The 26,476-nt window shown below is 37.9% G+C and overlaps 2 protein-coding genes and 1 long non-coding RNA gene across 8 annotated transcripts; 2 read left to right on the top strand and 1 right to left on the bottom strand.

The window, feature by feature from the left end:
* Positions 1-1,270: 1,270 nt before the first annotated feature.
* Positions 1,271-11,127, bottom strand: npvf (neuropeptide VF precursor). Of its 3 annotated transcripts, none has more exons than XM_048229720.1 (4): positions 10,900-11,127; positions 2,863-2,937; positions 1,749-2,146; positions 1,271-1,498 (listed from the first exon to the last, which is right to left on the bottom strand). In XM_048229720.1, exons 2-4 carry the CDS (start codon positions 2,920-2,922, stop codon positions 1,420-1,422), a joined length of 537 nt encoding a protein of 178 aa, XP_048085677.1. In that variant the 5' UTR covers positions 2,923-2,937; positions 10,900-11,127; the 3' UTR covers positions 1,271-1,419. The 3 variants fall into 3 exon arrangements, with proteins under 3 accessions (XP_048085677.1, XP_048085678.1, XP_048085676.1); XM_048229721.1 differs by lacking the exon at positions 10,900-11,127 and adding an exon at positions 10,531-10,660; XM_048229719.1 differs by lacking the exon at positions 10,900-11,127 and having other exon boundaries at positions 2,863-3,007.
* LOC125285320 lies at positions 10,364-14,595 on the top strand. The gene is made up of 6 exons (XR_007192012.1): positions 10,364-10,416; positions 11,631-11,724; positions 12,272-12,344; positions 12,867-12,981; positions 13,878-13,966; positions 14,063-14,595. It is a non-coding gene; the product is annotated as an uncharacterized LOC125285320 (long non-coding RNA).
* Positions 14,596-15,580: 985 nt separating this feature from the next.
* cbx3a (chromobox homolog 3a (HP1 gamma homolog, Drosophila)) lies at positions 15,581-24,355 on the top strand. Of its 4 annotated transcripts, none has more exons than XM_048230088.1 (6): positions 15,581-15,735; positions 19,769-19,813; positions 20,071-20,210; positions 20,298-20,463; positions 23,620-23,714; positions 24,036-24,355. In XM_048230088.1, the coding sequence occupies exons 2-6, from the start codon at positions 19,781-19,783 to the stop codon at positions 24,160-24,162; spliced, it is 561 nt and encodes a 186-aa protein (XP_048086045.1). In that variant the 5' UTR covers positions 15,581-15,735; positions 19,769-19,780; the 3' UTR covers positions 24,163-24,355. The 4 variants fall into 4 exon arrangements, with proteins under 4 accessions (XP_048086045.1, XP_048086047.1, XP_048086048.1 ...); XM_048230089.1 differs by having other exon boundaries at positions 15,611-15,739; XM_048230090.1 differs by lacking the exon at positions 19,769-19,813 and having other exon boundaries at positions 15,592-15,735.
* The last annotated feature ends 2,121 nt before the right edge of the window (positions 24,356-26,476 follow it).

Here is a 26,476-nt window from a genome sequence, read left to right as displayed (position 1 = left end):
ACATTTTCTGTGTGTGTGCGTGTGCGCGCGCGTGCATGCATGCATGTGTGTGTATGTGTTGTAGGCTATATTGATCCAAAGAAAGAATTAAGTTGCTAGTCCAAAATTGAAAGTGGTTGCATGCAGCTTTTCAACTTAAATTAATTGATGTGTATAATGTGACAGATTGATTAGCCTATACCTAAAGCGGTGGTCCTGCCATGGGAATCAAATGCATTGAAACCTCATGAATATTGGTACTATGATGCATTTCATTGGTGAACATTCATTCGTTGCTTCCTTATAAATATTTTCTTGGCCATTTCCTTTGCTGTTTGCCCTCCTAATTTAGCTTAATATGATTTTGCACATATGTTACATGGCACTGATCAAACTGAATTGGCCACTGCAAGTATCTGGAAATGTTTAGATCTAGATGGTCTCGCTTAACACAAGGAGTAACTGCTTAATTATTAGTAATTAGTTAGTCAGTCACAATGTCACCCTGACATCCATGTTTGTATGAAGACCCACCAGGCACTTACAGTAACTCTGCACGGATTAACAATCAAATGACTAGCACTTCTTGATCCTAATTTCAGTGCCACTGAGAGAATGGTTTCAAAGCAGACTTTTATGTTATTATTCAGCCATGTCACTTCCACCAATAATAGTTCATCTTTGAGAGAGAATAAAACCCTATTCATTTGGTTGTATATTAAGACATATATTTGTTTTGACTAATCAGAAAAGTATTCAATGTTTCACAACTTTTGACAAGACGGATAACCTTCAGAATATCAGAAGCGTATACAGTTTTCACAAATAGTAGATAAAACAGTTTTCACAAATTCAAAATATACATGGATCAGTCAATACAACAAATGCATTTTTTAAGATGACCTAAATCCTAAATTCTGCCTAAATTTGGTGTATGGTTGTTATAGGTGCACTGAAAGGGATTATCTTTGTTGTGCTGATGTATGAAGATTCAATAAACTATAATGTTCATGTTGTCCATAAGACTAACATGTTTTAACCTCCTGCATGTCATGTGTTGTCTACATGACTTCACACAGAAAGATTCAAGGTTGATGGGATAAACACAATGTTGTTTATAATTATCTCTATTCTATCCAAAAAAATACATGTATAAAGACTTACATTGAATCATCAAAGCAATGGAAAAACGTTTTTCCTGATAATATTCATAAGAGGCAATGGGCAGGGTTTGTTTCAAGGGAAGATCTCCAAATTGTTGTTTGATTGATGAATTGATGTCAGACAGACCTTCAGTTCCAATGAGCAAAGCCTTTTATTTCAAACTTAGAAATGAATGACAACACATAACCTCACCTATGGCAAGAAAGAGTTTTCTCTAAATGTCCAACTCCGAGACATCCAATGTCTTCCAGATGACAAATAGTTGACCCCTTTCTGTCAAAAATCCATAAATATTCTGTCCCTTTTTTCTGCAGTGTCCTCTGTCCATTCAGAACTGCCATCATCAAATGAAGTCCTGAAAAAAATTAAAATATAACATCACAGTTAGATACAACACACAGCCTACCAAACCACTTATTGAAATTATATGTTGAATATTAAAACGGAGCATTATATCCAGTTCAGCACATGCATTATTTTCTGAAACTCGGTGCAACTCTGCTATTCATTTAGGCTAAACAACATTTCAAACAATTCAAGCAAATTCAATTCAAGCTGATCTATTTCTTAACCTTTCTATTCTTATTTGCCCCTCCTGCTCTTACCGTATTTTGTCCTGGGGTGACTTGGACGCTGGTGCAAGAATGAACAGAGTGCGGATAGGAAGCCATCCAATGGCGTCTAGCACATTTCTTCTTCCGAATCTTTGAGGCAGCGTGGCGGACGGCGGAGTTCCAGAGCGTCTGCACTTGCTGCACACCTCAGACCGGCCGAACCGTTGCGGGAGGTTGAGGGAGGATTTTGGTGATATTTGTGGTTCCTTCGGAAGCAACACTCCAGTCGTTCGTCCAAAGCGTAGCGGCAGATTGGCATGTAAGTGGGATGGTTTCCCTGCAGATGGGTGAAGCTTCAAAACAATCGGTGAGTGCGCACGTGAACGTGTAGGCAGCACTGTGAGTGGGAAATCCTCAATGTTGAGGCTACGGGGCTTTTCATGATAAGGCTACAGACAAAAAAAGAGATCAAATAGAAATTTAAGTCATGATGAAGTTTTATTTTGTTAATCTTAGTTTTGTGTAGGCCTATCCTGCATTTTCTAAAAATGAATTGAACAACAGGCTGTTCACAATGGCTATTTCAAAGTTGGCCCATGGAGCAGTCAGACATTCAGTAGGCCAAGGTTTCAATATTTTTACCTTGTTGATGTCAATCAAGATTTAGACACCTGCTTTATGGCATGTCAGACCCAGCAGTCCAAACAAATCATGCTGAAGCTAATCATGGAAAGAAACAGAGGAGGTCTCCTTGACCACCAAATTAGAGAACAAGTGTCAACAGTCTGAGTTCTTAGATATATAGAATGGATTCCCATTTTAGTTGTTTTATTATTTATATTATTTTAGAATATTTGTTTTTATCATGGTCAATTTGTCTCAATGGCTTTCTTGCTCCAACAACCAAGGTATGGCTGTTCAAAAGTAATTTCCCCTGGCTGAGATATTGCTTTACATGTGTTATCTGGCATGTAGCCAAAACAGTTAGACCTAAATCTTTAAATGTAAAATGTTAAACTTGTCTGAGTGTCTAACAAAGTATAAGAACAATTTAACTCACAAACTTAGCCATAATGGCATGGAAGTTGAATGAATCACACAATAGAGTTTAGAACATGCCAAAACAGCCATGCAACACAACTTCAGTGTGTGTTTTTGTGCTTACCTGTATGTAGTGGCTCTTGTGGCTGATGTGTTGGCTGTATTCACTGGCACTGGTTGGCATTAATGCAGAGGCAGCCTGGAAAGTGAGGGCAAGAGAAGAAAGAACGAAAGAGAAGAGCTGAGACGACTGCATTTTCTCCGTATTAGTCAGGACACACATGCATGTTGCATGCTTTTTATACCCTAGGGTCACGCAGTCACACAAATTGATATATATATATATTTAGTCATACACACACACACACACACACACACACACATGTACGCATGCACACAGGCCACACCTCACTGTCAGCACTCTCATTCAGTTGCCCCCACTTCCACAAAAAGGCATTTTATTTCATTTTTTAAAACATGGACATTTGAATTGTTTTATGTTGATGGATTTTTTTAGCATTTGATTTTTTTTTTTATTCATTCATGCATTTCTCAGACAAATCAGTTTATGGACAGAGTAGCCTCACACTCTGATGTCTTTTTATATTATTTATTCAAGACCAACCAGGTATGTAGTAGAGGCTAAGCGCAAGTAAACACAGTTTATTCACCTCTGAAATTTTAGAAATAAGAGTTTATCCACCTGTCAAAAGAGCTTATTCACCAATTGAAACTTTTAACATTAAACAATCACACTCACATTTACAATATACACTCATCAACACTCAAGGAATCTTTTAATACCATTATATTGTTATAAACATTGGACAACAACCTCCACCATCATCAAACACGTTCTGAATGCCTTTTTAAAAACCCTTATTTTACCACTACAGACCAACATTTCGGCAAACAGGCTGCCCATATTCTGACCTCCTCCTGGCCAGCCCCTCTACTTGGGTGTCCATTCCTCCTCCTCGCTTTTTCACAAAATTCAGTTCACAATGACACATAACCCTTAAAGGTGTAGGTTTTTGAACATTCTAAGTTCCGCAACAATAAAGGGTATAAAATTCTATGTTGAATTCAATGAACCCAGATATTCTTTAGAACATTCATTTCTCAACATTCCCGTCACACCGGTATGACGGTACTCCTTTAAGGGATAAGGGTAGAAAACCATTGATCGGTATGACACTTTACACCTACTCTGACGAGACACAGTTCACTAATTAGATCCTTTTAGATATCATGGTAAGGAAGCATACCAACAATGAGGTCAATAGGGTGCACGGAGATCAAACAGTTCAGGTTACATCTGTCACCACTCTTTTGCTTAATGTTATGAACCTCGTAACCATTATTTCAAAACAAGATATTGCTTTTTATACCTTTATTTTTCAGTTATATGTATACGGTTATAATTAATTTACAAGAAATCACCTTGCTTGAACAGTATTTAGATTAATCACTCGGTCCTGCATTAGTTTATATACTCTTTTGATCCCGTGAGGGAAATTTGGTCTCTGCATTTATCCCAATTAGGACCTGAACATAGAACACTGCCCTCATTATGTGAAAAAGATTTTCATGAGGCATTTGTGGCAAATGACTCTTCATAGAAACACCTCAGTTTTTCCATGAAACACAGGTAGCCTAATTAGCAAGTAGGAATGCTGTTCATTCTATGGGAGAGCTCTGAGACGTCATCATCACTACGGGATAACAGCTTACATGCAAAGTATGAATGAGTGGTCTTGTGTGTTCATTCAAAGACAATTCCAGAAATATGGCTTCAAGGAATTACCCCTGTGGAGATGTCACTAAGGACCCAAATGTATTGACCAGCTCCTGTTAATAGATACTGTATAATTTAGTCTCTCAAGGCTACCAGAAGATATGGGTGATTTATGTTATTGCATTTTCTTTCATTAATTTATCTGGATAACATGCCAATCATTTGTTGTGGTGCCTACAAATAAGCAAAACTAATTTTCAAATACATATAACCACTTTAAACTTTCTCTTTCTATAGCACAACACTGACATAGGAGAATGCTAACCTTCTTTATGGTTTTACTAACACTTTTGCTGTAATTTTTGTATGGGCCATTCTATCAAATTGGAAAAATTTAGCATTGGTGGTTGGTTTAATGTTTCAGAGACTGATCTCCTGGTCTATTCCCCATCAACCAGCATATCGCAGGTTTACTCAATATTATTGACCTTAATAAAAACCTTTGCACAATATCAATGACCTTATTAAAAATCAAGATAGATAGATAGATAGATAGATAGATAGATAGGGATTTATTTATCCAGAAGGAAATCAAGGATCTGATTAATCATTAATTAATCTGATTAATTAATCTGCCAGTAACGTGGGAGTTATCAATGACTAGCTTAGTTTCTCTGAGCATGAGACTTACATTTAGTCATTTCACTCTGAACAAGAATTTCAGATATACACAGGAGAGGTGTTAAATTCCTAGTGCTAATAGGTGGAGGATTTCACACAGTGGCCAACCTACAACCAAGCCTATTATCAAAAACAAAATCTTAAACACATCACCACAAAATAATAGCCTTCAAGAGCATTTCACTGGGGTTATCAAGTAGGCATCTTTCTTCACTTTCATTGAATTAGGCCCATGAAACCTTCCAGCAAATTATTTGGTCATTCAGGCAACATACCCACTACACTAAAAACTTTAACAACTCGGGCGGCAGATTTACGAGACAAATAGAAAGGTTTTTATTTGACTACAGTACCCTCCAGAATTGTTGCCACCTCTGCAGAAGTTGACAAAAAATATATAAAATAATCTTTTGCCGATTTATTGTACAAGTTACAGTCAGGCATCTTCTAAGATGCGAAGAATTTGCAGACTTTTTAAAAAATAAAGTAACTTCTATAAAGGAGTATTGGTAACATAATAAGTTTGGTATACACCCAAAAACAGCCCCCAAAATTAAGATTGGCACTATTACTTAATCTGTCTCATAATGGATAAAAGCAGCTTCTCCAATTAAATTACTAAGACTTTTACCTGGCATGCCCTCTGAATAATCTATTAGCAGTGAGGTCACTTTTGAAGATTTTTGGGGGGACTTGGTGACCCGAAGATGATACCTTTTTCTTTAAAGGTGCCATGTGTAAGAATTAAGGTAAAAATATCCAAAAAATGAGCTACACGCATCATAAGAATGAGCAGAAATAAGGGTGATGATGCCATTAAAAAAATGACAAGGTATAGTGCTGAAGAGATATCAACCTGAATTAGCATGCTAAATTACTAGCCACAGCCCGACAGGTGTCATAATACCAGTTTCGGCCATGGGAGGCGGTATGCGGGCAACATAACAGCCAGCCAAACTGCAATACATGTGTTTCGGTTGTTACTCTAGGGTAGACCAACTCACTTTCTGGAGGTATACTGCCCCCATCTTTTATGGAATGTGGAGTATGAATTGATTTTTTGGCGGACATTACACATGGCACCTTTAACTCTCCAACAGTTGTTATCTTCCTCCACCCTGTGCATGGGGGCAAGATAATGGGTCTTTGTCCAAGCATGTTTGTCACATTTCCAGTTGATTAGAACCTTTGTCTTAAGCCTTTGTCTTGTGTAAATATGGGCATTTTCAACAAAGTAGCTAGTTTTTATAGCCATTCCACAACTTTCTTTTTATTTAAGTAGTGTATTCTCTGGCCTTTCCGGTGTTGAAAAAGGACTCTGGGATTTATTCTCTGTGTCACTTAATTTTATACCTTAGTGAAAAAGAAAGTTATGATACTTCTGAAAGTTCACAGACACTCTGATTAACTTAAAGAAGTTGAAATTAGATACTTATGTTACATTTTAAGATTTTCTAGGGGTGCCAATACTTGTGGGCAACGCCCAATTGTTCAACATATTTATTTCTTTATGAGATTTTCCTTTTTCTCAGAATAAATTTGCTTCCCTTCAAGGTCTCATTTTTTTCATTGTGGGATTACAATAAAAGAGAGAGAAAAAAGTTATAATTTTGCTAAGCTCAGATTGATAGTGCTAAAATCTTACTTGGGGCTTATCAAGCTTATCAAGCTTATTACCAATAGCCTCCCTTAAAGAAGTTACCTTGTTTTTGTCTACAAATTCTTCAACATCTTAGAGAAGATGTCTGACTGTAACTTGTACAATACATCTGCCCAAACGATTATTTTATATACTTATTTTTTAGTAACTTTACTAAAGGTGTCAATCATTCTGAAGGGTACTGTATCTTTCAATTGGAGACTGCTGGATGTTGGAATCCAACTGCAAGTGAATTGTTGTGCCTGGTTTGAGATCAGACATGGTGTTGCATTCTGAGTGTGACTGCATTCCCTACTTTATCGAGCTAACTATTCCTTTCGACGATGCGATGGAGGAGGACTTTGACAGGGAAAAGTTGCAGAACCTGTAACAGAAGCAATTGGTGCTGGCAATCACACACAAGACCAGTGGAGATTGAGGCTTTAGCAAAGTCAGTCACAACTCCTCTCTTGGATTTTGGCTTCCGAAGATGGTCACTGAAAGTTTGAGGCTGCAGAAAAGGCAAGCCTATGGCTGAGGTTCTCACAGACTATGGCTGTGTTACAACCTGAATTGTTGACAATGTGAAGTTTTGTTTCTGTGTTTTCTAGAATGTGGGTTGGTGTCTCTGGTTGTGACACATTTCCTAACCCATCATTTGTGGACGTCTGTGGGTCTGGGACCCACCACTGTTGAGCCACCACTGAAGGTGTTGTGCACCTAATTCAACACAACAACACAGAGGAAGGAAGGTGCTTGAAAACCCCATGAAGGCTGCTCAGTTGATGATGTTATTATTTGCTGTTTTGGTTCATTTGTTGGACATTTACAGGCTACTGGCTTTCAAGCAACAAGCACTTGCTAAAGTTACTTTTTGCTCACAAAGGCTGCTTTATTGGTGATGTTGTTTTTGTTGCCTTGGTTGGCCACTTTGCATTGTTTACTCAACCGGGACCTGAGTACTAATTTTCGCTCCTACATGTAAATGTAGAAATTACAATAAAGAATTGAATCCTTTCTTGAATATGGATCTTGTGTTGGCTACAACATGTGGTGCATTTGTGACTGCTGCCAGCCAGTTGTGCATTGTCGTTTTATCACATCATGCTGGGTAATGCTAAATAAGCTTCGACCAATATGGGAAATCCCTTAGCACAAGGATTGTAAAACCTTTCCTCTTATATAGCCTAGCCCATATCTGAAATTTCAGTTTTGTGGAATGGCAACAGTGACACTTAACATTTCAATAGCCTCTGAATGGGCAATTCACATGAACAAGACCATAAAGACCATGCCCTAATTTAAATGCCAGGCAAAGGGGAGTCAGTTCTCAAGATGTGGCGTGTGAGAGTTTTGAGCTGACCCACCAATGTTTGTGCTTGAGATCTTGCTTAGGCCCCCAGAATAAATAGCACTGTGCAACCTGGTCCATGCAGCTAAATTATTTTTCTATGCAAAGTTGTATTGCACTACAAAAATAGAGTAATCACTACATTAAATTAAGTCAAGTCAAGTCGGCTTTATTGTCAATTTCTTTACATGCACTGGTCATACAAAGAATTGAAATTTCGTTTCTTACTTTCCCATGCAGACAGACATACTTTCCCAGATAGCAATTACTCATTGAATCTATGTTAAATCAACATTATTTTGTCAATGTTAAAATCATTGAGTCAACGTCGCACTTAAACATTGATCCTATAACATTTTGCACCCTCTATTAATATTGAAGCAATGTTGAAATTCCAACTACAGATCAACGGAATTTCAATGGTATTTAAATTAAAATGAATATTGAAACAACGTTGAAATTACAACCAAACTAAAGATCAATGCGATTTCAATGGTATTTCAATTGATATTAAACCTCAGTAAACCACTTTTAATCTGGAAAAATATTGGGAAATTCACATCCTGCTTTATATACAGCCAGGATAAATTTGACTAGGCCTAGTATGGCTGGTTTAGGCTACACAATCGTGCATAAATAACCAGACAACTTATCAGTTTGAAAATCAAGTGCATTTATTAACTCTTCTTCATTTAGAAACTCACGTGTGTTGTGCTTCCCTGCCATCCATTCAGTATAGCATTCATAGACCACCCGTTCGCAGTTAGCCCTCCACCATCCAGTAGCAGAGTGAAGTGGCACCTAACAGAAACAGAAGAAAAACAGATAGACAGTGTTAGATAAATATGTTCAACTGAAGGCTACTTATAATTGAAACTTTAGAATAATCATAGAATATATATTCTATATGTTTGTTGAGTTTGCTGTCAAAATGTCAGGCTGAAGATGGTGTTAGAATAATTCAGTTTCGCAAGCTGGGTGAGCTCATTGAACATGCTTTGTTTGCTAGCAGCACCAGCCATTCGGGCAGCTATGTTCGTCCGAACACTTTTGCTGCCCAATGAACGGTTAATGATAGCAGTCTAGCCAGATATGACTTAAAGTTGACTTATATCAGTATTGCTAAAGTTAGCCTATTAAAAACTCACAAAAATATGATCACCAGGAGTTACATAAATGTTAGCTAAATCTCCACGTAAACCAGCAGCACATCTTCAGCCTATAATTTTGACAGCCTAGAAGCTAACGTTACCAGTAGGCCTAGCACTACTTCATATTTTATTATCATGAGTATAATAAACTGTAACTTACTGACAACAAAGGTAGGACCTAATTATAAATCAGACTGCCGAGTAACGTTAACCTAACATTATGATGAACTGCCATAACGTAAGTTAGCCTAAACATTAATTTGACAACAGCAAGTAAATTTAGCTAGCCTAGCATTTGAATCAGTTTGTAAATCTGACAGTAATGATGTACATAGACTGTAAACATGACCGAATTTAATGTAGTACACTTTTACAATAAAACATTATCGTTTGATAAATAAATGCTTGCTTACCATTAAGGAGGAGTGAACTTGACAGAGAGCTGAACACCCCGTTGGTCTGACTGAACTGTTGCTGAAAATGAACTGGACAGTTCAAACGTCGTCAGCGCCGGTCAACTATAAATCCACTACTTTTCAATCACCACGTTAAGATTTCCCAGTCAACCACAAATCCATGACTTTTCAATATCTTTTAGTGAACTATGTATCAATGCTCTATCGATTATGGCAACATAAACTATAAACCAATGTTGTTTCCATATCTCTCTTATCGATATTCATGCACTGTCGGGTTTTTGTCAGGATTGTAATGCTGATTCAATGTCTATTTACCATTGAGATTTCAATCTCAACCAAAATGATGATTTGGATGGAAAATCAACATCATATCAATGTCACCTTGCTATCTGGGTTAAATACAGACATAGACAATAAAAAATAAAAAATATATACAGAACAGTAAAATTGACAGTGTTATTAAGTGTTAATTTTTCAGAGACATATTTTTCAGTGTTCATTAGTGTTAATTAGTGTAACTTCGGGAGTTGTTTGAACAAACATGTACACCCACGGTGTAATTAAAACTCACAACCTAGTGTTTTAAGTGGGTGTGAATGTACGAACTCTGGGGTGGAGTCATTTACACTTCCGGTCCTTCAGTTCAGATTTTTGAAAAGAAGATGGACGCCATTGAAGTACATCGTGGGATAGTAAAAGGTAAATTCATTTGTTCCCTATACTTCTGTAAGCTAGCATGAAACTACGACAAATACACAATTAAGTAATGTCACATCACAGGTATATGTTTTCATACCAACGTGTTTTACCTACTATGAAATATTGGTGACGTTAGCTTGGTCGCTAGCTAGTAGCAAGGTCGCTAGCACTAGCTAGCTCAGAAAATTATTGGTAAAACATCCAGCAAGCTAACATAACTTCGGTGGGTTATAACCTTATCAAATTGAAATGGTTAAGTTTATGTTAATTTGTAATACTTAAACTGTAAACTGACATTAATATAATATTGCAGTCGACAACGTCTTAAAGTCCTTTCTGAAATTCGAAAAGGCGGTTGGAATTTGAATACCCACTGAGGGAATAGCTCTAACATGCTAACGTAGCCTAGCTGATTAACATTAGTTACAGCCAGAACTCCATTGTTCATAGCGATCTAACGTTAGTGTGCTGCCAAATGCTCACCTGGCACAAATGGATCTGTTGACTGACTAATTATAACAGTCTGTCGACTCATTGACGTTTGGTTGAACTGAACACTATTGCTTGGTTATAAAAAAAAATGCTGCTAGCTAACATTAGCTGAGACCACGAGGGCATTCGTTTAACTGTTAGGCATTTGTAGCAAACAGAGGTGTAAGGTAACCGTTAGCCTGGTTGGTTTGGTGCAGTCTCCATTCTCTGTATGGCACTGGTATTAGTTTCTGTTAGTCTGTTGGCTTTATTTGGGTTAGATCAATTTCTTTGTTTCCTAACTTATAAAGGGTGCAGGTAAGCCAAAGAGTATAGAAGTTAGCTAGCTGATACTAATTTTAGATATTTGTAGAAATTGTGATTCAATAGCTTGCAAGCACGTGCATAAGGATATTCAGTCCATCAGGCATAACGTTACAGCTGAGCAGACTAAGAAATGTTTATTCTCTGAAATTATGAGCAGTTTTTTTATGGATATGGTAAAATGTAGACGAGTTTACTGCCTAATGAAATTATTTAAGTTATTACCAGTCATGTTGCTTAAAAAGTAGGGATTATATGAACATATTTTAAGACAAAACACTTGCGGTTGAAACATTTGGTAACCTGTGGTAAATGTCAGAATAAAGTTTAGAAGTCCTTTGCTGGTTAGTTGATATACTGCTGATAGTCAAATCATTGTTGTTCTTGTATTGATGTAATCATTTTCTTTGTTTTAACAGGGTCAGCAAAATGCTCATCAGTGTCCAGTACCATGGAGAAAAAAGTACCTCAAACTGCAGCCTGTTTTTTCCTTTCAAAGTTTAATTCGAGAAGGTGAGGTTTTATGTGGTTTAGGCAAAGTCCCTCCACAAGTCAGCCATATTGCAACGCTTTTTTTTTTCTTTCTTTTTTCTAGCTTGTTTAGACTATGAATCAGCCTGACCTTAGGCATGTTTCTTAATGATTTCACACACACACTTTGTATCCTGGCTGGAGTTAATGCAGATCCTTATGATCCTTTTTAAGAAATACATTTGAAATCAATCAAAGTTTAAAATCCCTGTGCACAGCCCTTTTGCAGGTGCTGATGGTGTGCAGTATAACTATTAAAAAAAGTCAAAAACTAGTATAAATCGCATTAACTGGAGGGTATATTTTGTTGACTTTATTTGGCATGAAGGCTTTAGGTTCACTTTCAAACCTGATGAAGAAAATTGTGAAATGTGTTGTTCACGCCAAATAAAGTGGGTATGGTTGAAAAAAAAAAAAAAAAGATTTTGTCACCCTTTAGTTGAATTAAGTGAAATGAAATCGGAGACCGAATTTCTTAAAGCAGCCCTTTAAGATTCCAATTTTTTTTTTTTCTTGTTCTTCAAACAAGGCACATCAATCCACTGGTGCAAAAGAAGAGAACACCTCTGCCATAGGAGATTCAGCAGAAAAAGGCCAAACAGGTGAGCATTTAAAATTAAAATATCACTAGGAGAAATCCTTGTCTGTCTCGTCTCCAAAATGCAGAAGCCTGGCTTTGTGTTCCGGTAGTGTCAAATCAGTGGGCACATTCAATCTTGCAGCTCTGCACAGATCTGGCTGAACGTAAAGTATGTTTATTAGATTCAGTCAGATCTGCTTGCAGATCCAGTGCTGCAAGATCAAAATCCCACTGATTTCATGCTACTAGAACACGAAGCCAAGCAATTTGCTTCCTTCAGATACAGGTCTTGTTATAATCTCTTTGTACACTTTCCAAGTTTACAATACTTCTGTTTGTCTGTAGAGACCCTCATCACACAACCACAGAAGTGTAATTATATTTTGAGCACTATCAGTGGTATTAAATAGCATTTGTTTTTTGACGTTCTAGCTGCCCCCTTAGCTTTCTTGTTTGTACTCTGGATTTACACTTTTTAGAGGGTGCATGTAAGTTTTCTCTTTACAAGTGAATCACTGTTATTGTTTCTTTTTTTTACGCATAGATGGTCCAGGAGGTTCTGGAGAAGAGTTAAATGGGAGAGGAAATAATGGAGGAGTATAGTAGAGCACCTTGACACACTGTACAAGAAGGCATCTTCTGAATATCCTGGTCCATGGGTATGTTTTGTTTTGAATAAATTAATCTAATTGTATACAACAGTTAGGTCCAGTCAAACTATTAACTCTTTTCTGACTGAACGAGAGGGATTCCATGGGTGGGGTTATCTCAGGACATCCCTACTCAGACTTTTCAGTGGTAGTGCCATTTTTACATTGATCCAATGTTATCGTTCCATTCATTCAAAGTGAGAGAACATTGTAACATAACATCACAATTGACTGTGTGAGTGAGAAAAATAGAGTGCATGTAATAGGGTGAATAATGTAATGTGAAATAAAATGAAAAATCATTATTGTGCACATATAGCCTCACACAACATGCCTGCAGAGTGACAAGAAAACCCTAAATTAATGTATTTTAATCCAGGTATTAGGTAGTAGAATTGCTGTGTAAAAACAATATTGAACTGGTGATTGTGGGGTTGATAAATGCTATAAGGTAGAACCTTAGCTGTAGGGATATCTATTACCAACTACACAGTGGCTCCATTTTCAAAAAACTCCTGAAGACCCAGCTCTTTAGAGAACATCTCCTCTCATAGCACTACTTACAACAAGTCTTGCTGATCCTAGTACTTACCACCTGTCTTGAACGGACACTCAACTGTTTAAAAACAGCACTCACTGATGCACTTATTCTTACTGTACTCTACTGTTTTTAAATTGTCCTAAAATTGTTGAGAGAATTGCTTTAAAACTTAAACTGCTACCATGTTAGTCGCTTTGGTTAAAAATGTGTTAGCCTAATGTAATGTAATATTACTTAAGCATATTTTAGTGGCAAGAAGCGTTAAGTCTATATTTTATCCATAATCCATGTTTAATCACTCTTCCATTTTATAGCTTGTAATGTTGTCTGAATATATCTAATATAATTTTCCTATTGTTTTTAGGATACCAGTACGAAGTCAAGGAAAAAGATATGCACTCGGCATTGTGACTGTTTCCTAATCTCAGGGATCCTTACTCCACCAATGGCTATGTAAGATTTTACTCATTTCCATTTAAGGTTATATATAATAATAATGTTCAACTATTGATCTGGATAATCATAGTTCTTGCCCACATTATTTTGCAGGAACACTTCTACGATGCTGGAAGAGGGACGGGCTATCTGGCATGGCGCCTAAAGCAACGAGTGTCGCAGCGTTTGGTCAAGAACAGCTCGGGAGCCTTGGAATACATGAACACCATGAGCTTTTTAAGGAGGTAGACTTTCTAATGAGGAGACACAGCACTCAAAAAATCCTCCATAGAAATGCATGGGGTTAGTTTGTAACGTATGGTGTTGTCTACATATATCACACCCCCCTCCGTGGCAAAACGTGGACATGTAAATACATTGAGCCAATCATGTGGTGTGTTGTGAAGACATTGATTGTGCCAATCATGTGTTGTGATCTTGCCGCTGGAGCAAGATTGGTGTTGTGAAGCCTGCCGAAAGTGCCCAAAATGCGTTGCAATATGGCTGCTGAGTGGAGGGACTTGCCTAAAAGGACTTTGGGTATACCCACATGTAACATCACTTCATGGTGAATTATCTGTCTTGCTTATGGAAAATTGGCCCATTATTGCACATCTCTAGTAATAGGTTTGAAGCAAAACACAAGTTTGTGAAATTGTAAAAAAAAAAACTTGATTTATATTGTTTTATTTCTTGTTTATGAAATGTTTACTCAGTGTTGCATTTTCATGCATATGTGGTTATGGGTTGTGAGGAACATTGTTTTATTGTTAAAGTCAATGATTTGTATGAGTATAAGGCCTTTGCTCAACAAAATGCTTATGGACCAAACTTTGACATATATATTGTACCTCTGCACATTGATTTGAGCCATATCATGGCAAATGTTAATAAAAAAAGAAAAGTAATTAATTTGCTGTGGTTTGTTTAATATGTTTATTTTGATAAATATATGGCTCTAGAAACTAATTAATTACTCCAATAGAGTTAATTATGAATCACTGATGGAGTTAATGATACACTCCAATAGAGTTAATTTTAACTCTGATAGAGTTAATTATGAAACACTAGGCTAGTGTTAATATGGCAACACTATGGCAAGTGTTATTTTAACACTGATGAGTGAGGATTATATAAACTCTGGAATAGTGTTAAAATTAACACCCATAGAGTAAAATTAACACTGGCCGATTTACTGTATACAGACATTAAAGTGCGAGACTGAAATATAGAACATATATAAAAAAAATAGAGGTAGTTGTGTTGTATATTTACATAGTCCTAGCGTAACCTTCTGACAGAGTAGTAGTAGCAGCAGCAGAGTGATAAATAAAATTGATAACATTTACATGAAGTTTAAACTTGTGATTGTGTGTACTGTATATTTACATTGATATGCAGTCATTTCAAGTATATCAGGCTTGATATAAACATTATATCATATAGTTGGCCTAATGTTCAGTAAACCTGTACACTGAATAGGTTCGAGTGAGAAACTATATTTAACTATGGCAAGATAAGAAGGTTATTTGGTACAGGCAGAGCCCGTCTACGGATTAGACATTCTCTGGTACAGGATTGTTGTCTTCCCCTGGTGCGGGACGTCGTCTTTATTGTGTGTGACGACTGCACGCACGTACGTCGTTGCAATTGTGGGCGTGAGACGTAGAAATTGTACGTAGTGTGCTCACAGCAGTTGTGTGTGTTCTTCCCCTGTGTTAACGCTGTGCATTGAAGAAGTCGGAGGCATCGATATCTGGAAAACCCGCCACATAACACAAAAGAAAGTAGGTATGTTTATAAATGTTACTTATTAAGTACATAGGCACATGTGCGTCAAAACCAAACAGTTCCGATGGTCGTTTAGCCTACTTAGCTACTTGCGCGAACGAATTGTAGCCTGATTTACCCTTGCACAGCACAATTCCCTTTTTTCGCGCGCAGGAGCTAGATTAGCGAGCTAGCGAACTATTGCAGCATGGTATTCACGACGAGGCTTGGTAGTGAAAGCACGCCGTAGGTGTTTGATTACAATGGGGTTTTAATAGGTCATATGCATTCTTTTTATTTAGCAGTAATATTATTTCATGAAAGTATGCCTCAATTCTCAGGACCGCTGTTAAAAGTGAAATTGCGTGTGTGCTCTGCCTAATGTTAACAAAGCATGCAGATAACCATGTTAAATATAGTTAACATTATCATGGCAACTGGATATCGTGAAGAGACTGGCAAATTTGCAACGCATAGTGACGTAATGCACATTAGTGGTTAATATATAGTAGTGCAATGATTTCAATTAATATTAAACGTTACTACCGTCACTTGGTATTATTCGTGTAACGTTAACTGGGCCGTCTACACGTACTTGGGACTCGCATGCTAACTTGCTCGATTCTGCAGTTGCCTTGAGTAGAAAAGAGGCAGCTTGATGCTAAGAACAGCACTTAGCTTGCTAAGGATAAGTTAGCATAATGGACGTTTAACCAAAGCGTTTAAACCCCCGCAGCCAGTATTATTGGAAGTCCATCAATCGTCGGTGCCCTTACAGTTATACTTACACTACAACTTAGGTACTTATTTGAAAATTGGGCTAGTTGGTCGCAGTTGATGTTGCAAAATAACGTAAGAAAAAAGCGTTTCAGATTTGGTACGCTTGACCCCTGACCTCATCTTGGCATAGGAAATAATTATTTCAACGGATGGAGATCATGGGCTTTTTTCCGGACACTTTAGTACGCAGCATATTATGGAATCAGACATGTTATACGTTATCTTGTTGTAGCACTGAGTAAGTTGCAAGAAGGCTAGATAAAGAGATGCAGTCTTGCTAACCACTAACCAGCTAACATTGATGCTTCCAAATCAGAGATTCTAAGAACATCGCGTTCTAGTTGTGCTGCATACTAGGAAATGTAGGCAGCCGCTTGTAATCACGACATGGTCTACGCTACACAGAGACCGCCTCGAAGATTGGTTTGGCCTCGTGTTTTCTTTTTGTCCACTTTCTGCGGTCAGCATCAACAGCTCAATCCTTAGTGGACTATGTATGAACTACACGGAGTGCCTCAGTCTGCTCATTCAAAGCAATCCAGCTAGGTTTAATAAATATAAGATAACGTTCAGTTTCCGGTTAAAACAAGTGTTCAAATGAACAGTCTTAGCACCTACATGGCCTTTAAAAATAATTGTTGCTCTATTTTTGGGGCCAAAACAATGCCACTTTGGATTTACAACAACTTTGATATATTTGTTTTTCCGCACACACTTGACATTCAGGTTTATTTGTGTGGTTGAAACACTAGCGGCAGAAAGTTTACTTCTCCCTCTAGCTTGAAGCATACCATATATGTAGCATACAGTTAGATATGGTTCAGTGCATCACCCTTTACAGACATTCTATTATCAGATTCACCTATTCACTCTTTTGAAGTGTTTTTTTTTTTTTTACTGGGTGACTACTGTGGATGGATATGTAGATTGTGAGGTTTTCGCCTCACAAGTAAACGTTAAGCCCATATCTTAAAATTGTATAAACAGGTTGCATGCATTTATAAGTAAATTAAGCAAGCACAGCAGGAATCTTTGCCTTTGGTCTGCATAGTAAAGGAAATGATATGATATGGTGCGAGTTCTGTGCTAGTTCAGAAAACCACACAACTTAACTATTTGCATAAATCATAGCAATAATCTTTTAACTGGAGTACATCTACTTCCTATGGGAGAAGAGTCATAGTGTGCCTCAATATTTTAAGATGACTTAAACTTCTATGGCCTGGCCTAAATAGCATGCAATTATCTGACTCAGCCATCTGAATAGGTCAAGTATCACTTAAATAGTCTTCTCATTTGGTAATGAGAGAAACCTGTTCATGCTTCATTGATGGTTGGCCCCTTTGCCCAAAATGCTTAGTGAAGACCTGTGACACATTGTAGATGGAAAGACAGCGGTAGGCCTATATGACAACCTGGAAAGAGCAAATATTCCTCTTGCAGTGGTATGCGTAAGTTTAGGACCCCCCCCCCCATGCTTAAGTTGACTAAACTTGGAGGAATAACATGGATATTGATCTCAGTGCCTTAATTAAAAACATGAGGGAAAAATCCAACCTTTAAGGACAATACATGTCTTTGTGAATGAATAATGTATCATAAATAAATGTTCTTCCTTAAAATACAGGGGGCATAAGTATAGAAACCCCATGTTAAATTCCCATAGAGGCAGGCAGATTTTTATTTTTTAAAGGCCAGTTATTTCATGGATCCAGGATACTATGCATCCTAATAAATTTCCCTTGGTATTTCGAACTATATAGCCCCACATCACATACCCTTCACCATACCTAGAGATTGGCATGGTTTTATTTCAGTTAGCCTAATAGCTGGTTTGATTTGCATTGAGATGCTTTTACGGAAAGTACCCCATGCCAATACTTATGCCCCCTGTATTTTAAGGAACAACACTTATTTATTTACGACACATTATCATCATTCAACAAAGAATTTCTCCATACCACTGTATGTGAGCACACCATACTGTGGACCCTCATCAGCGCCAGGGTTGGGACTAAAAATCAATACAGTGATATGCTCACAATATGTTGTCATGACTCCCAAATATCTATACATTTATTCTCCTGACAATTCTGATTTTCCACAGAATCACTATCTCGTGTCTGGTGTTGACATTTGTCAACTTCAGTAAGTTAAAGATGCCACAACCAGTGTCTCAATACATAATTCCTGTCTAAGTACATTATTGCTTCTCCTTTGGGGTATTCTTTCTTCAGTTGCAGATGTTGTGATGTATGGTGAAATGGTTATCTTGAAATGTATTGAGTATAGCAAAAAGTGCTGTTTTGTGATCTAATAATAATTATCTGATTCCCATCCCTAATGACCACCTTACACCAAACAACTTTGGCAAGATTTGGGAAAGATTCTTGAAAGTGTAGTCTTTTTTACTCAAGACTCCAATCTTTCAAGAGTCTTTCCCAAATCTTGTTAAAGTTGTTTGGTGTAAGTAGGCCATAATCTGCATGAGGCAGTTTCCCACCAGTCTTGAAAGTGTGTGATTTGAGAAATATAAATACACCCCCACCCCCAACATCAACACATTCAAGGCATCTGCTGTGGGGGGAAAAAAATCACTTACAAAGCATGATTATTGCAGTACTTGAACTGGTCACATTATAAACATAATTATTCATGTTTTTCTTTCACCTTTTTCATTTACATTATTAGTACTTAGATTATTATTACAAATTGAAATGAAACAAAAATAAAATAACAACACAGAAAAACCTGTGAGCGAAACTTTTATTATATAGAATGTATAAACTATACAGGCTTATCTGTCTGTACCTTTGAAGGCCTTTCAAAGGTTTTGATAATACAGATATGGCTTATTGAAAGTACTTGAATGTATATATTGTGTGAGAAAAGGCACGAGGCCACATATTCTACAGTCACTGCAACACAGCCCACTTGAGATGTTGAGAATTGTTTGAAAATTCTAGCCTTTGTCTTATTTATTGTTGTCTTGGAGCCTCAGTGGCTCTTGTTATTAAAATTCTCATTTGTGTAATACTTAGTCACCTGCACTTAGGCCACTCCTGGAAAGTCTTTGAATTTGATGTTTTTTTAATTTGTGAAGTGTGAGGACCTTTTCCTTATATAGTTCAGGCTTGTTTGCAGAGGAGGCCAGCTGGACATGAATTCTGAAAGTCTTGCCCTCAGTAGCCATCATATAGTGTGTGTGTGTGTGTGATTGTGTGTTAATATGCATATCTACCTTTACACATCTTTGTTTACCTCATACAGCCACTGAAGCTGATGGACGTCCGTCCGAAACGTTCTCAAGAAACTGTGTGTACTGCATTAGAACTTCACCTCCTATATATACACACACACATTCATGGGATGCTAAAATTCCCCCACCTAGTCTGATGCTCAGTGTCTTCATTCAGAAAAGTTTTCACGGTTGACCTTGCAATGCTGCAGTCCTTAATGTCAAAATGGTGTGCAGTAATTTCCTGCTGTCTACGCCAGCCTCTAAGAAGGCACAGAAATGCTTGCAGGTCAATCTGTTGTCACCATATTGAATCTGTCCTGCTGTTCTCTAGGGGGCCATGGGTAAGAAGCAGATGGGCAAGTCCAAAAAGGAGGTGTCTGAACCCGAGGAATATGTGGTGGAGAAGGTCATGGATCAGCGTGTGGTCAATGGAAAAGTGGAGTACTTCCTCAAATGGAAAGGGTTCTCAGAGTGAGTGAGCGTTATAGTAATGAACATGCCTGTTTTGTTGGGCACCGCACCTCTGGACGGGTAATTTTGTAACGTGATGCGTTGCAGTGCTGACAACACCTGGGAGCCGGAGGAGAACCTGGACTGTCCCGAGCTGATCGCAGCCTTCCACACAGCCCAGAAGGGAGTGGTGGAGAAGCCCGACTCAAACAAGAGGAAGCCCTCCACAGACGAGCCAGAAACAGAAGAGAGCAAGGCCAAGAAGAAGAAAGAGGTAGCTTATCACTGCATGAACCTGCAAAGAACTGGTACATATGAGATTGGCCGAGACTGAAAACATAGGCGATGCCCCTTTGTGGATGGTTGACTTCACAAGTTGCTTGTAGATTTTCAAGATGCGTCACACATGCTCAAGCCACACTGGTGAGGGGAAACTAGTCATGAATGATTGTGAGGAATCTTTATCCCGAAGTACCATATTTATGTAGAACACAAAGAATAGTAGAACATCTCTGCAAATACCCTTGTGGTTGAAGGTATGGTGCATGTATGGCAAACCACTGCGGGCTTTGGTGAAAATGAGTACAAAAGGCATATTGAATATGAAATGTACAAAATATGCAGCCTTGTTAATTATTGTTTACATCCACTATCTATTTGAATATCAAAGTGCAAAGAACTTTTGCATCTATGTTTGTATTCAGAATATCTATCTATCTATCTATCTATCTATCTGAATACAAACATAAATGCAAAAGTTCTTTGCACTGTGATATTCAAATAGATATATATTTTATTTAAAAAAAAAAAAAAAAAAAAAAGTTGTTTGGACCATTTTGGATCTGCCACATATAGGGCTGCAGCTATCGATTCTTTTTGTAATCGATTAATCTAGCACTTTATCGATCGATTAATCAGGTTTTTTTTTTTTTTTTTTTTTTTTTTTAAACAACCAAGACAAATAATGCATAACGAAAATGACATGGCTTTAAAATGATCAAGCAATTGGCACAGAGGTATTTAGGCCTATTCTAACTCCAACATTTGGCTCCAAAACTAAGCCCATTTATTGCAATTTACCCATTTAGTGTTTATAAGTGCCAGTGCCAACAATTAAATAATGTTCAAAATGCTGTCTGTAAAATTGCAGCCTCTTGTGCATGACTTAGCTGTCCATACTATGTTGTGAAGTGCTGGGAGGGAGAAGAGGGAAAGCAATTTAATGTATTAATATGCACAAGTTCCATGATGTAATCTAGACCTGACATTAAAGGAAATATCTGTTTTATGTAGATTTCTACACCTGCAGCATTTACCATTAGGCTACTAAAAATAATTTCTGGGGTGAGCCTATTTGCTATGGTAACCTAGCAACCTGTCTGTGTGTGTGTGCACGCGTGAGGGAAGATGAGGGTGCATACGGTATAAGAAGGGGTTCTTTTTTAGGCTTACTGTCTTGCAATTGAATGTGAATAAGTTTACTACTTAAAAACATCAAAGCTAAGCATTATATCACGACATCGCTACAAATACATTATGTTATTAAAGTCGAGCCAACATCAATGTAGGCTATAGGCTACGTAGATAGATGATGGATAGCCTACTTTATTGACGCTTGGTGAAACAGCATGGAGTGGATGTTTTCGGTTCAGATGCTTGTTCTTTTACTTTTTGAGTATGTAATGATCCCAAAACTTTACTTAAAAACTTTAGACATGTTCTGCCATTTATAGACATCTTGACTCTGGCATCGCGCCAGCTAAATTTCGAATGTATCACGATTCACGCGGTAGTGGTGTGCTTCCTGAACAACGGTCAATGTGGAACAATCAGATCCCTGCGCGTATAGTGCGCGTCATAGTAATTTAACGAGGCTTCGAGGCAGGGTTTTTGCCTCGAGTAATTTTTGTAATCGAGTTATTCGAGTAATTCGATTAATCGTTTCAGCCCTAGCCACATACAATTTGTTCATCTCAAAATGGTCTGCTGAGTAAGATGACCTCATTCGTTTAAATGAAGCCAGTATTAGTTATTCATTATGTCCACATGGTGGCATCAGTGTGTTGAGTAGAGTGAGGTTTTCCCCTTCAGCCAGCTGGACAAGGTTTTTAACTAATCCTTATAGACCCTTTCAACAATAAAAGCAAAAACAATGCTTGAACGTTCTATTTGGGCCCCAATCTACTTCCTCTGCATGATGACATATGGAATGTTAAAAAGGAAGTCTTGTGGGGCCAACTATGATGCTGATAATGGAACTGTCTTGAAAGGGTCTATACCAGAGAGATATTTCACAAAACCTAGATATGGGATTAAGCTGGGATTTTTGGTTTTCCTGGCCTGGCCCTGACCAGGTTAACATCCTGTAGTTACAATACAATACAGTATTAATTATCTTGTCTTATTGGTTCAGCCAGCTGTCATTCAAATCAGACCTCCTTTTTTTTTAATCAGCTTTATTCCATTAGTATACTTTTTGATAAATGTGTTTGCTTGCAAAACACCACAGATTGTCTGCAGTATGTCATAGGGTTATTTTAATTGTGATCGCCTTAAAATTATAATAATATATGTTGATATATACTTGCTTCTATATATAGTTTGCTTCTTTTGTTGATGGGCATTTGACGAATAGCCTGCTGTAGTAGTTGATTGGAAATGGATGTCAATTTTTCAGATGTTTTCAACAAATTTGGTTATATCTTTACTATGTGTATCTTTACATTGGCATCTGGCAAGCGCTTTCCTTAATGATGATGCGTGCCTAGACAAGGAAGTATTCACACGTGGGTGCATACAAATATTTGCATTCAGTTTATCCACCACGCCTACTCTCGCAGTTTAACAGAAATGGCCATTTCTCCATTTAAAAAAAAAAACTCCACTTTTATTGTTGGTCTATCCACAATATTTTCCAGCCAACAATGGGTGTCGCCATGACACTTCAGTATTCAGAAATACGTGTTTTATATTTTCGGTCAAAGCTGCAGTTGTAATGATTTTAATGTGGTAGACAGCGCTTGATGTGTCTTAAACTGTTTAGAAGCAAACTTTTATATTTTTCTGCTGGTCCTATATTATATAGAACATCCATATTGAGTGCCGAATTGTCAACATTTCGAAAGAAATATAAGGTAAAGCATATTTTAGTTAGTCTACTGAGACTGCAGTAACTTATAATGTAAACAGAATGGCTGGAAGACGAAAACGGGATGACTTTCCAGTGTAAGGAATAAGGTGGATATCAAAAGCGGATCATTTGTGTAAATGATGCTATTTTTTGTGCGTCTTGTTAATTCCTAACGTGATTTTTACAAATAACCAAACAAAGGATATTTAATAGATGTGAGTACTGCTCTGTGGTTGTGTTACACTGTGAATGCACCATAAAAGCCCTTACTGATGGAAATGTTTGTTTGTGCGAGCGTAGAGTGAAAAACCACGGGGGTTTGCCCGGAACCTTGAGCCCGAGAGGATCATCGGTGCAACAGACAGCAGCGGGGAGCTTATGTTCCTGATGAAATGGTGAGGAATGATTTCACTTGCATTGATGCCCTATTTCAGGGGTTTTCAACCAGTGGTCCCCGGTCCACTTGTGGTCCGTGAGGACATTGCTGGTGGTCCCTAACCATGGACTCGGTAATGTAGTTGCAATGTGGGAATCAGTATTTTTTATTCAGTGCGGGTCCTGGGGGGGTTGCTGGGGTTGCGTACTGTAATTGGTCAGAATGGTGGTCTCTGGTTCACAATCAGTTGAAAACCCCTGCCCTATATAAATGCCTTCTGTCTGTTCTGTGTGGAACCGCCTATCTTTACTGACCCCTGTTTTTGTTTGTGTGTGTGTAGGAAAGATTCTGATGAAGCAGATCTGGTACCGGCACGAGAGGCAAACACACGTTGCCCTCAGGTTGTCATCTCATTTTATGAGGAGCGCCTCACCTGGCACTCCTGCCCTGAAGATGAGCAGCAGTGATGCGCACGCGCGCCACACACACGCACGCACGCAGACACACACACACACACACACACACACACCAACTCTACTTTTATTTTCTTGTTTTAGTTTTTGCATACTTGAAGCTATGGTAACTTCTGTGTTTGCTGTATAATGTCTTTGTAAATATTTGTTTTTCAAAACAACGCAATAAAGGTTTATATTACTCGTATTTCAAGTCCTTTTCTTTTCCCCCAAGCATGCACGAGCACACCTCACCTCACCTACTCTCAGGCCTCTTTAGAGTTCGTAAAGGGAGGGAAATGTTTTTAAATTTGACAAATTGGATCATATCTACCTTGAGGGCAATGAGTATTTGTGGAACATTTACACACTGCTAATGAGACTATAAGTAGCCAAAGAAAAGCAAAAAGATCACTGTTGGGAACGTTGAAGCCTGTGGGGTACATGTAGTACTGTAGTTGCCATAGCCACTCATCGAATTGATCAAGGCTGTATATAAATGTAGAGGGGAAGAAAACAATTTCTATGCTGGGTTCAGATGGAACTAGGAGCACAATTACACTTGCAGTTATAGTCATGGTCACGCTCAGGGTTCCCACGGGCCACGGAATTTCTGGAAGATCATGGAATTTCAGAAAATATATTCCAGTAATGGAAAGTCATGGAATTGTATAATTGTATGGGGAAAGGCATGGAATATCAGGGCATTTTGTTGTAGCAGGTTAACATTTGCTTGTCAAAATACAGGAATACGAATATTTCCACTGAGAGTGTATATCTGGTTATTAGCTTTACTGATGGCTTGAGTAGCCCAGCTTTGTTTTATTTAATGCCCATTTATTCATCTCCCACTTTAAAAAAAGTAAAAGCTTCTTGAAAGCTACACGGCTGCTCTGAAATCATTGGTCAGTATATTGTACTATTCATTATATAATAAGTCATGGAAATTCAGGGTTTTTTTTTTTTTTGAAGTCATGGAATTTGACATTTGAGTGGGAACCTGCCCCTCTGTAATTGAGTTATCAGAAATTGGAACCGAGTCCAATTGTTTGAAACCTACAGAGAATGTATTTATTAACAAATCAACAAATACCCTATCAGGCTTTAGTTAACCTGGGACCTTGTCCCATCGTGGAACAATTGGTCTCGTGATGTGGATTAGAATTTGTACTTTGGTTGCTGATATTAAGAGGTGGTGTTGACTAATCGCAATCTAATATTACTGTGGCCTGGTACGTTTATCACTCTTAAGCCTTTTTGGGGACATACAAGATTTGGCCAGGATTGCTGTCCAGAGCAGCTGTGTTTTAGCTAAGTCCTTTTTTAGGCAAGTCTCCCCACTTGGGGGCCATCGTGCAAAGGCACTTTTGGCAGTTATCGTACAACTATTTTCTTATTGAAGTGAATGGGGAGGCATTCAGGAAGGGGCTGGATATGTGTAGAATCTTCTGCCATATTGGGGTTATAAACTAACCCCATTCATTTCTATGGAGGATTCTTTGAGTGCTATGTCTATTAGAACGTCTCTGGTTGTAGTATCTGACAGTTGTGTAGCCTACTAGACTAATGGTATTGAGCAGAAGTAGGCTATTTGTCGGCCTACTGCTGTTGATCAGAACTATTCTAATACTGCATATTGATGACAGCATCAAAACATATCTGTATTTGAGCTATAGCCAAGTAGTAGGCTACATTTTAGACATGTTTCCTGTATGGTACAGTGCATGAAGGCAACTCTAGTTCTGGTCCAAAATGTCAGTCTGAGTACAAAATGTATTTTCATTGGTAAGAGGGACTTCCATAGTATCCAGAAAGCAAGTCTTTAACTTTGTGTTTTCATGTCACTAATCTCTTTGCATTCATGTGAAGAAAATTTTTAGGATGTGTCTAATTTGGTTAGTCATAGGTATATGCAGTGAAGACACAAGCAGCTTTCTGTTAGGAGGGTCATTCAAGGAAGAATGTTGCTTAATGATCAGCACATGTGCCCATTATTTACATGGTCCAGCACAGACTGGATTTAGACATCCAGGCACCACTGAAAAGGCCACTGACTGTCAGTGGATCTGCTGAGAACACAGCCATTATACAAAAACAATTATTTTCCTTCAGACTGAATATTTCCGTGAATCGCTGCACTAAATCAAGGTTTTTTTTTTTAAATAAATAAATGAAGATATTCTTTGTAAGGTTTGAATACCAATTATTGTCAAAACATGTGAAAGTGTTGATGAGTTGTTCACAGAGAGACATTATTTAAGTCATGGTAGCCTGTCAGCCAGTCAACAGCAAATGATCAAGCAAAGAAAAGAGGGGTCAATAGGTTAAC

The sequence above is a fragment of the Alosa alosa genome, chromosome 20 (assembly GCF_017589495.1).
Source record: "Alosa alosa isolate M-15738 ecotype Scorff River chromosome 20, AALO_Geno_1.1, whole genome shotgun sequence".
In the NCBI taxonomy this organism is placed as follows: domain Eukaryota; kingdom Metazoa; phylum Chordata; class Actinopteri; order Clupeiformes; family Clupeidae; genus Alosa; species Alosa alosa.
Note: the sequence above shows the minus strand (reverse complement) of the source record. Positions and strands in the feature narration are given on the sequence as shown.

Coding starts and splice junctions, on each gene's coding strand:
- cbx3a (XM_048230088.1), top strand. CDS start 19,781: ATGGACGTCCGTCCGAAACGTTCTCAAGAAACT. Junction 19,814..20,070: donor CGAAACGTTCTCAAGAAACT/GTGTGTACTGCA, acceptor GCTGTTCTCTAG/GGGGCCATGGGTAAGAAGCA. Junction 23,715..24,035: donor CTTATGTTCCTGATGAAATG/GTGAGGAATGAT, acceptor GTGTGTGTGTAG/GAAAGATTCTGATGAAGCAG.
- npvf (XM_048229719.1), bottom strand. CDS start 2,994: ATGCAGTCGTCTCAGCTCTTCTCTTTCGTTCTTTCTTCTCTTGCCCTC. Junction 2,147..2,862: donor ACAAGAGCCACTACATACAG/GTAAGCACAAAA, acceptor TTTTGTCTGTAG/CCTTATCATGAAAAGCCCCG. Junction 1,499..1,748: donor TCACCCCAGGACAAAATACG/GTAAGAGCAGGA, acceptor AATTTTTTTCAG/GACTTCATTTGATGATGGCA.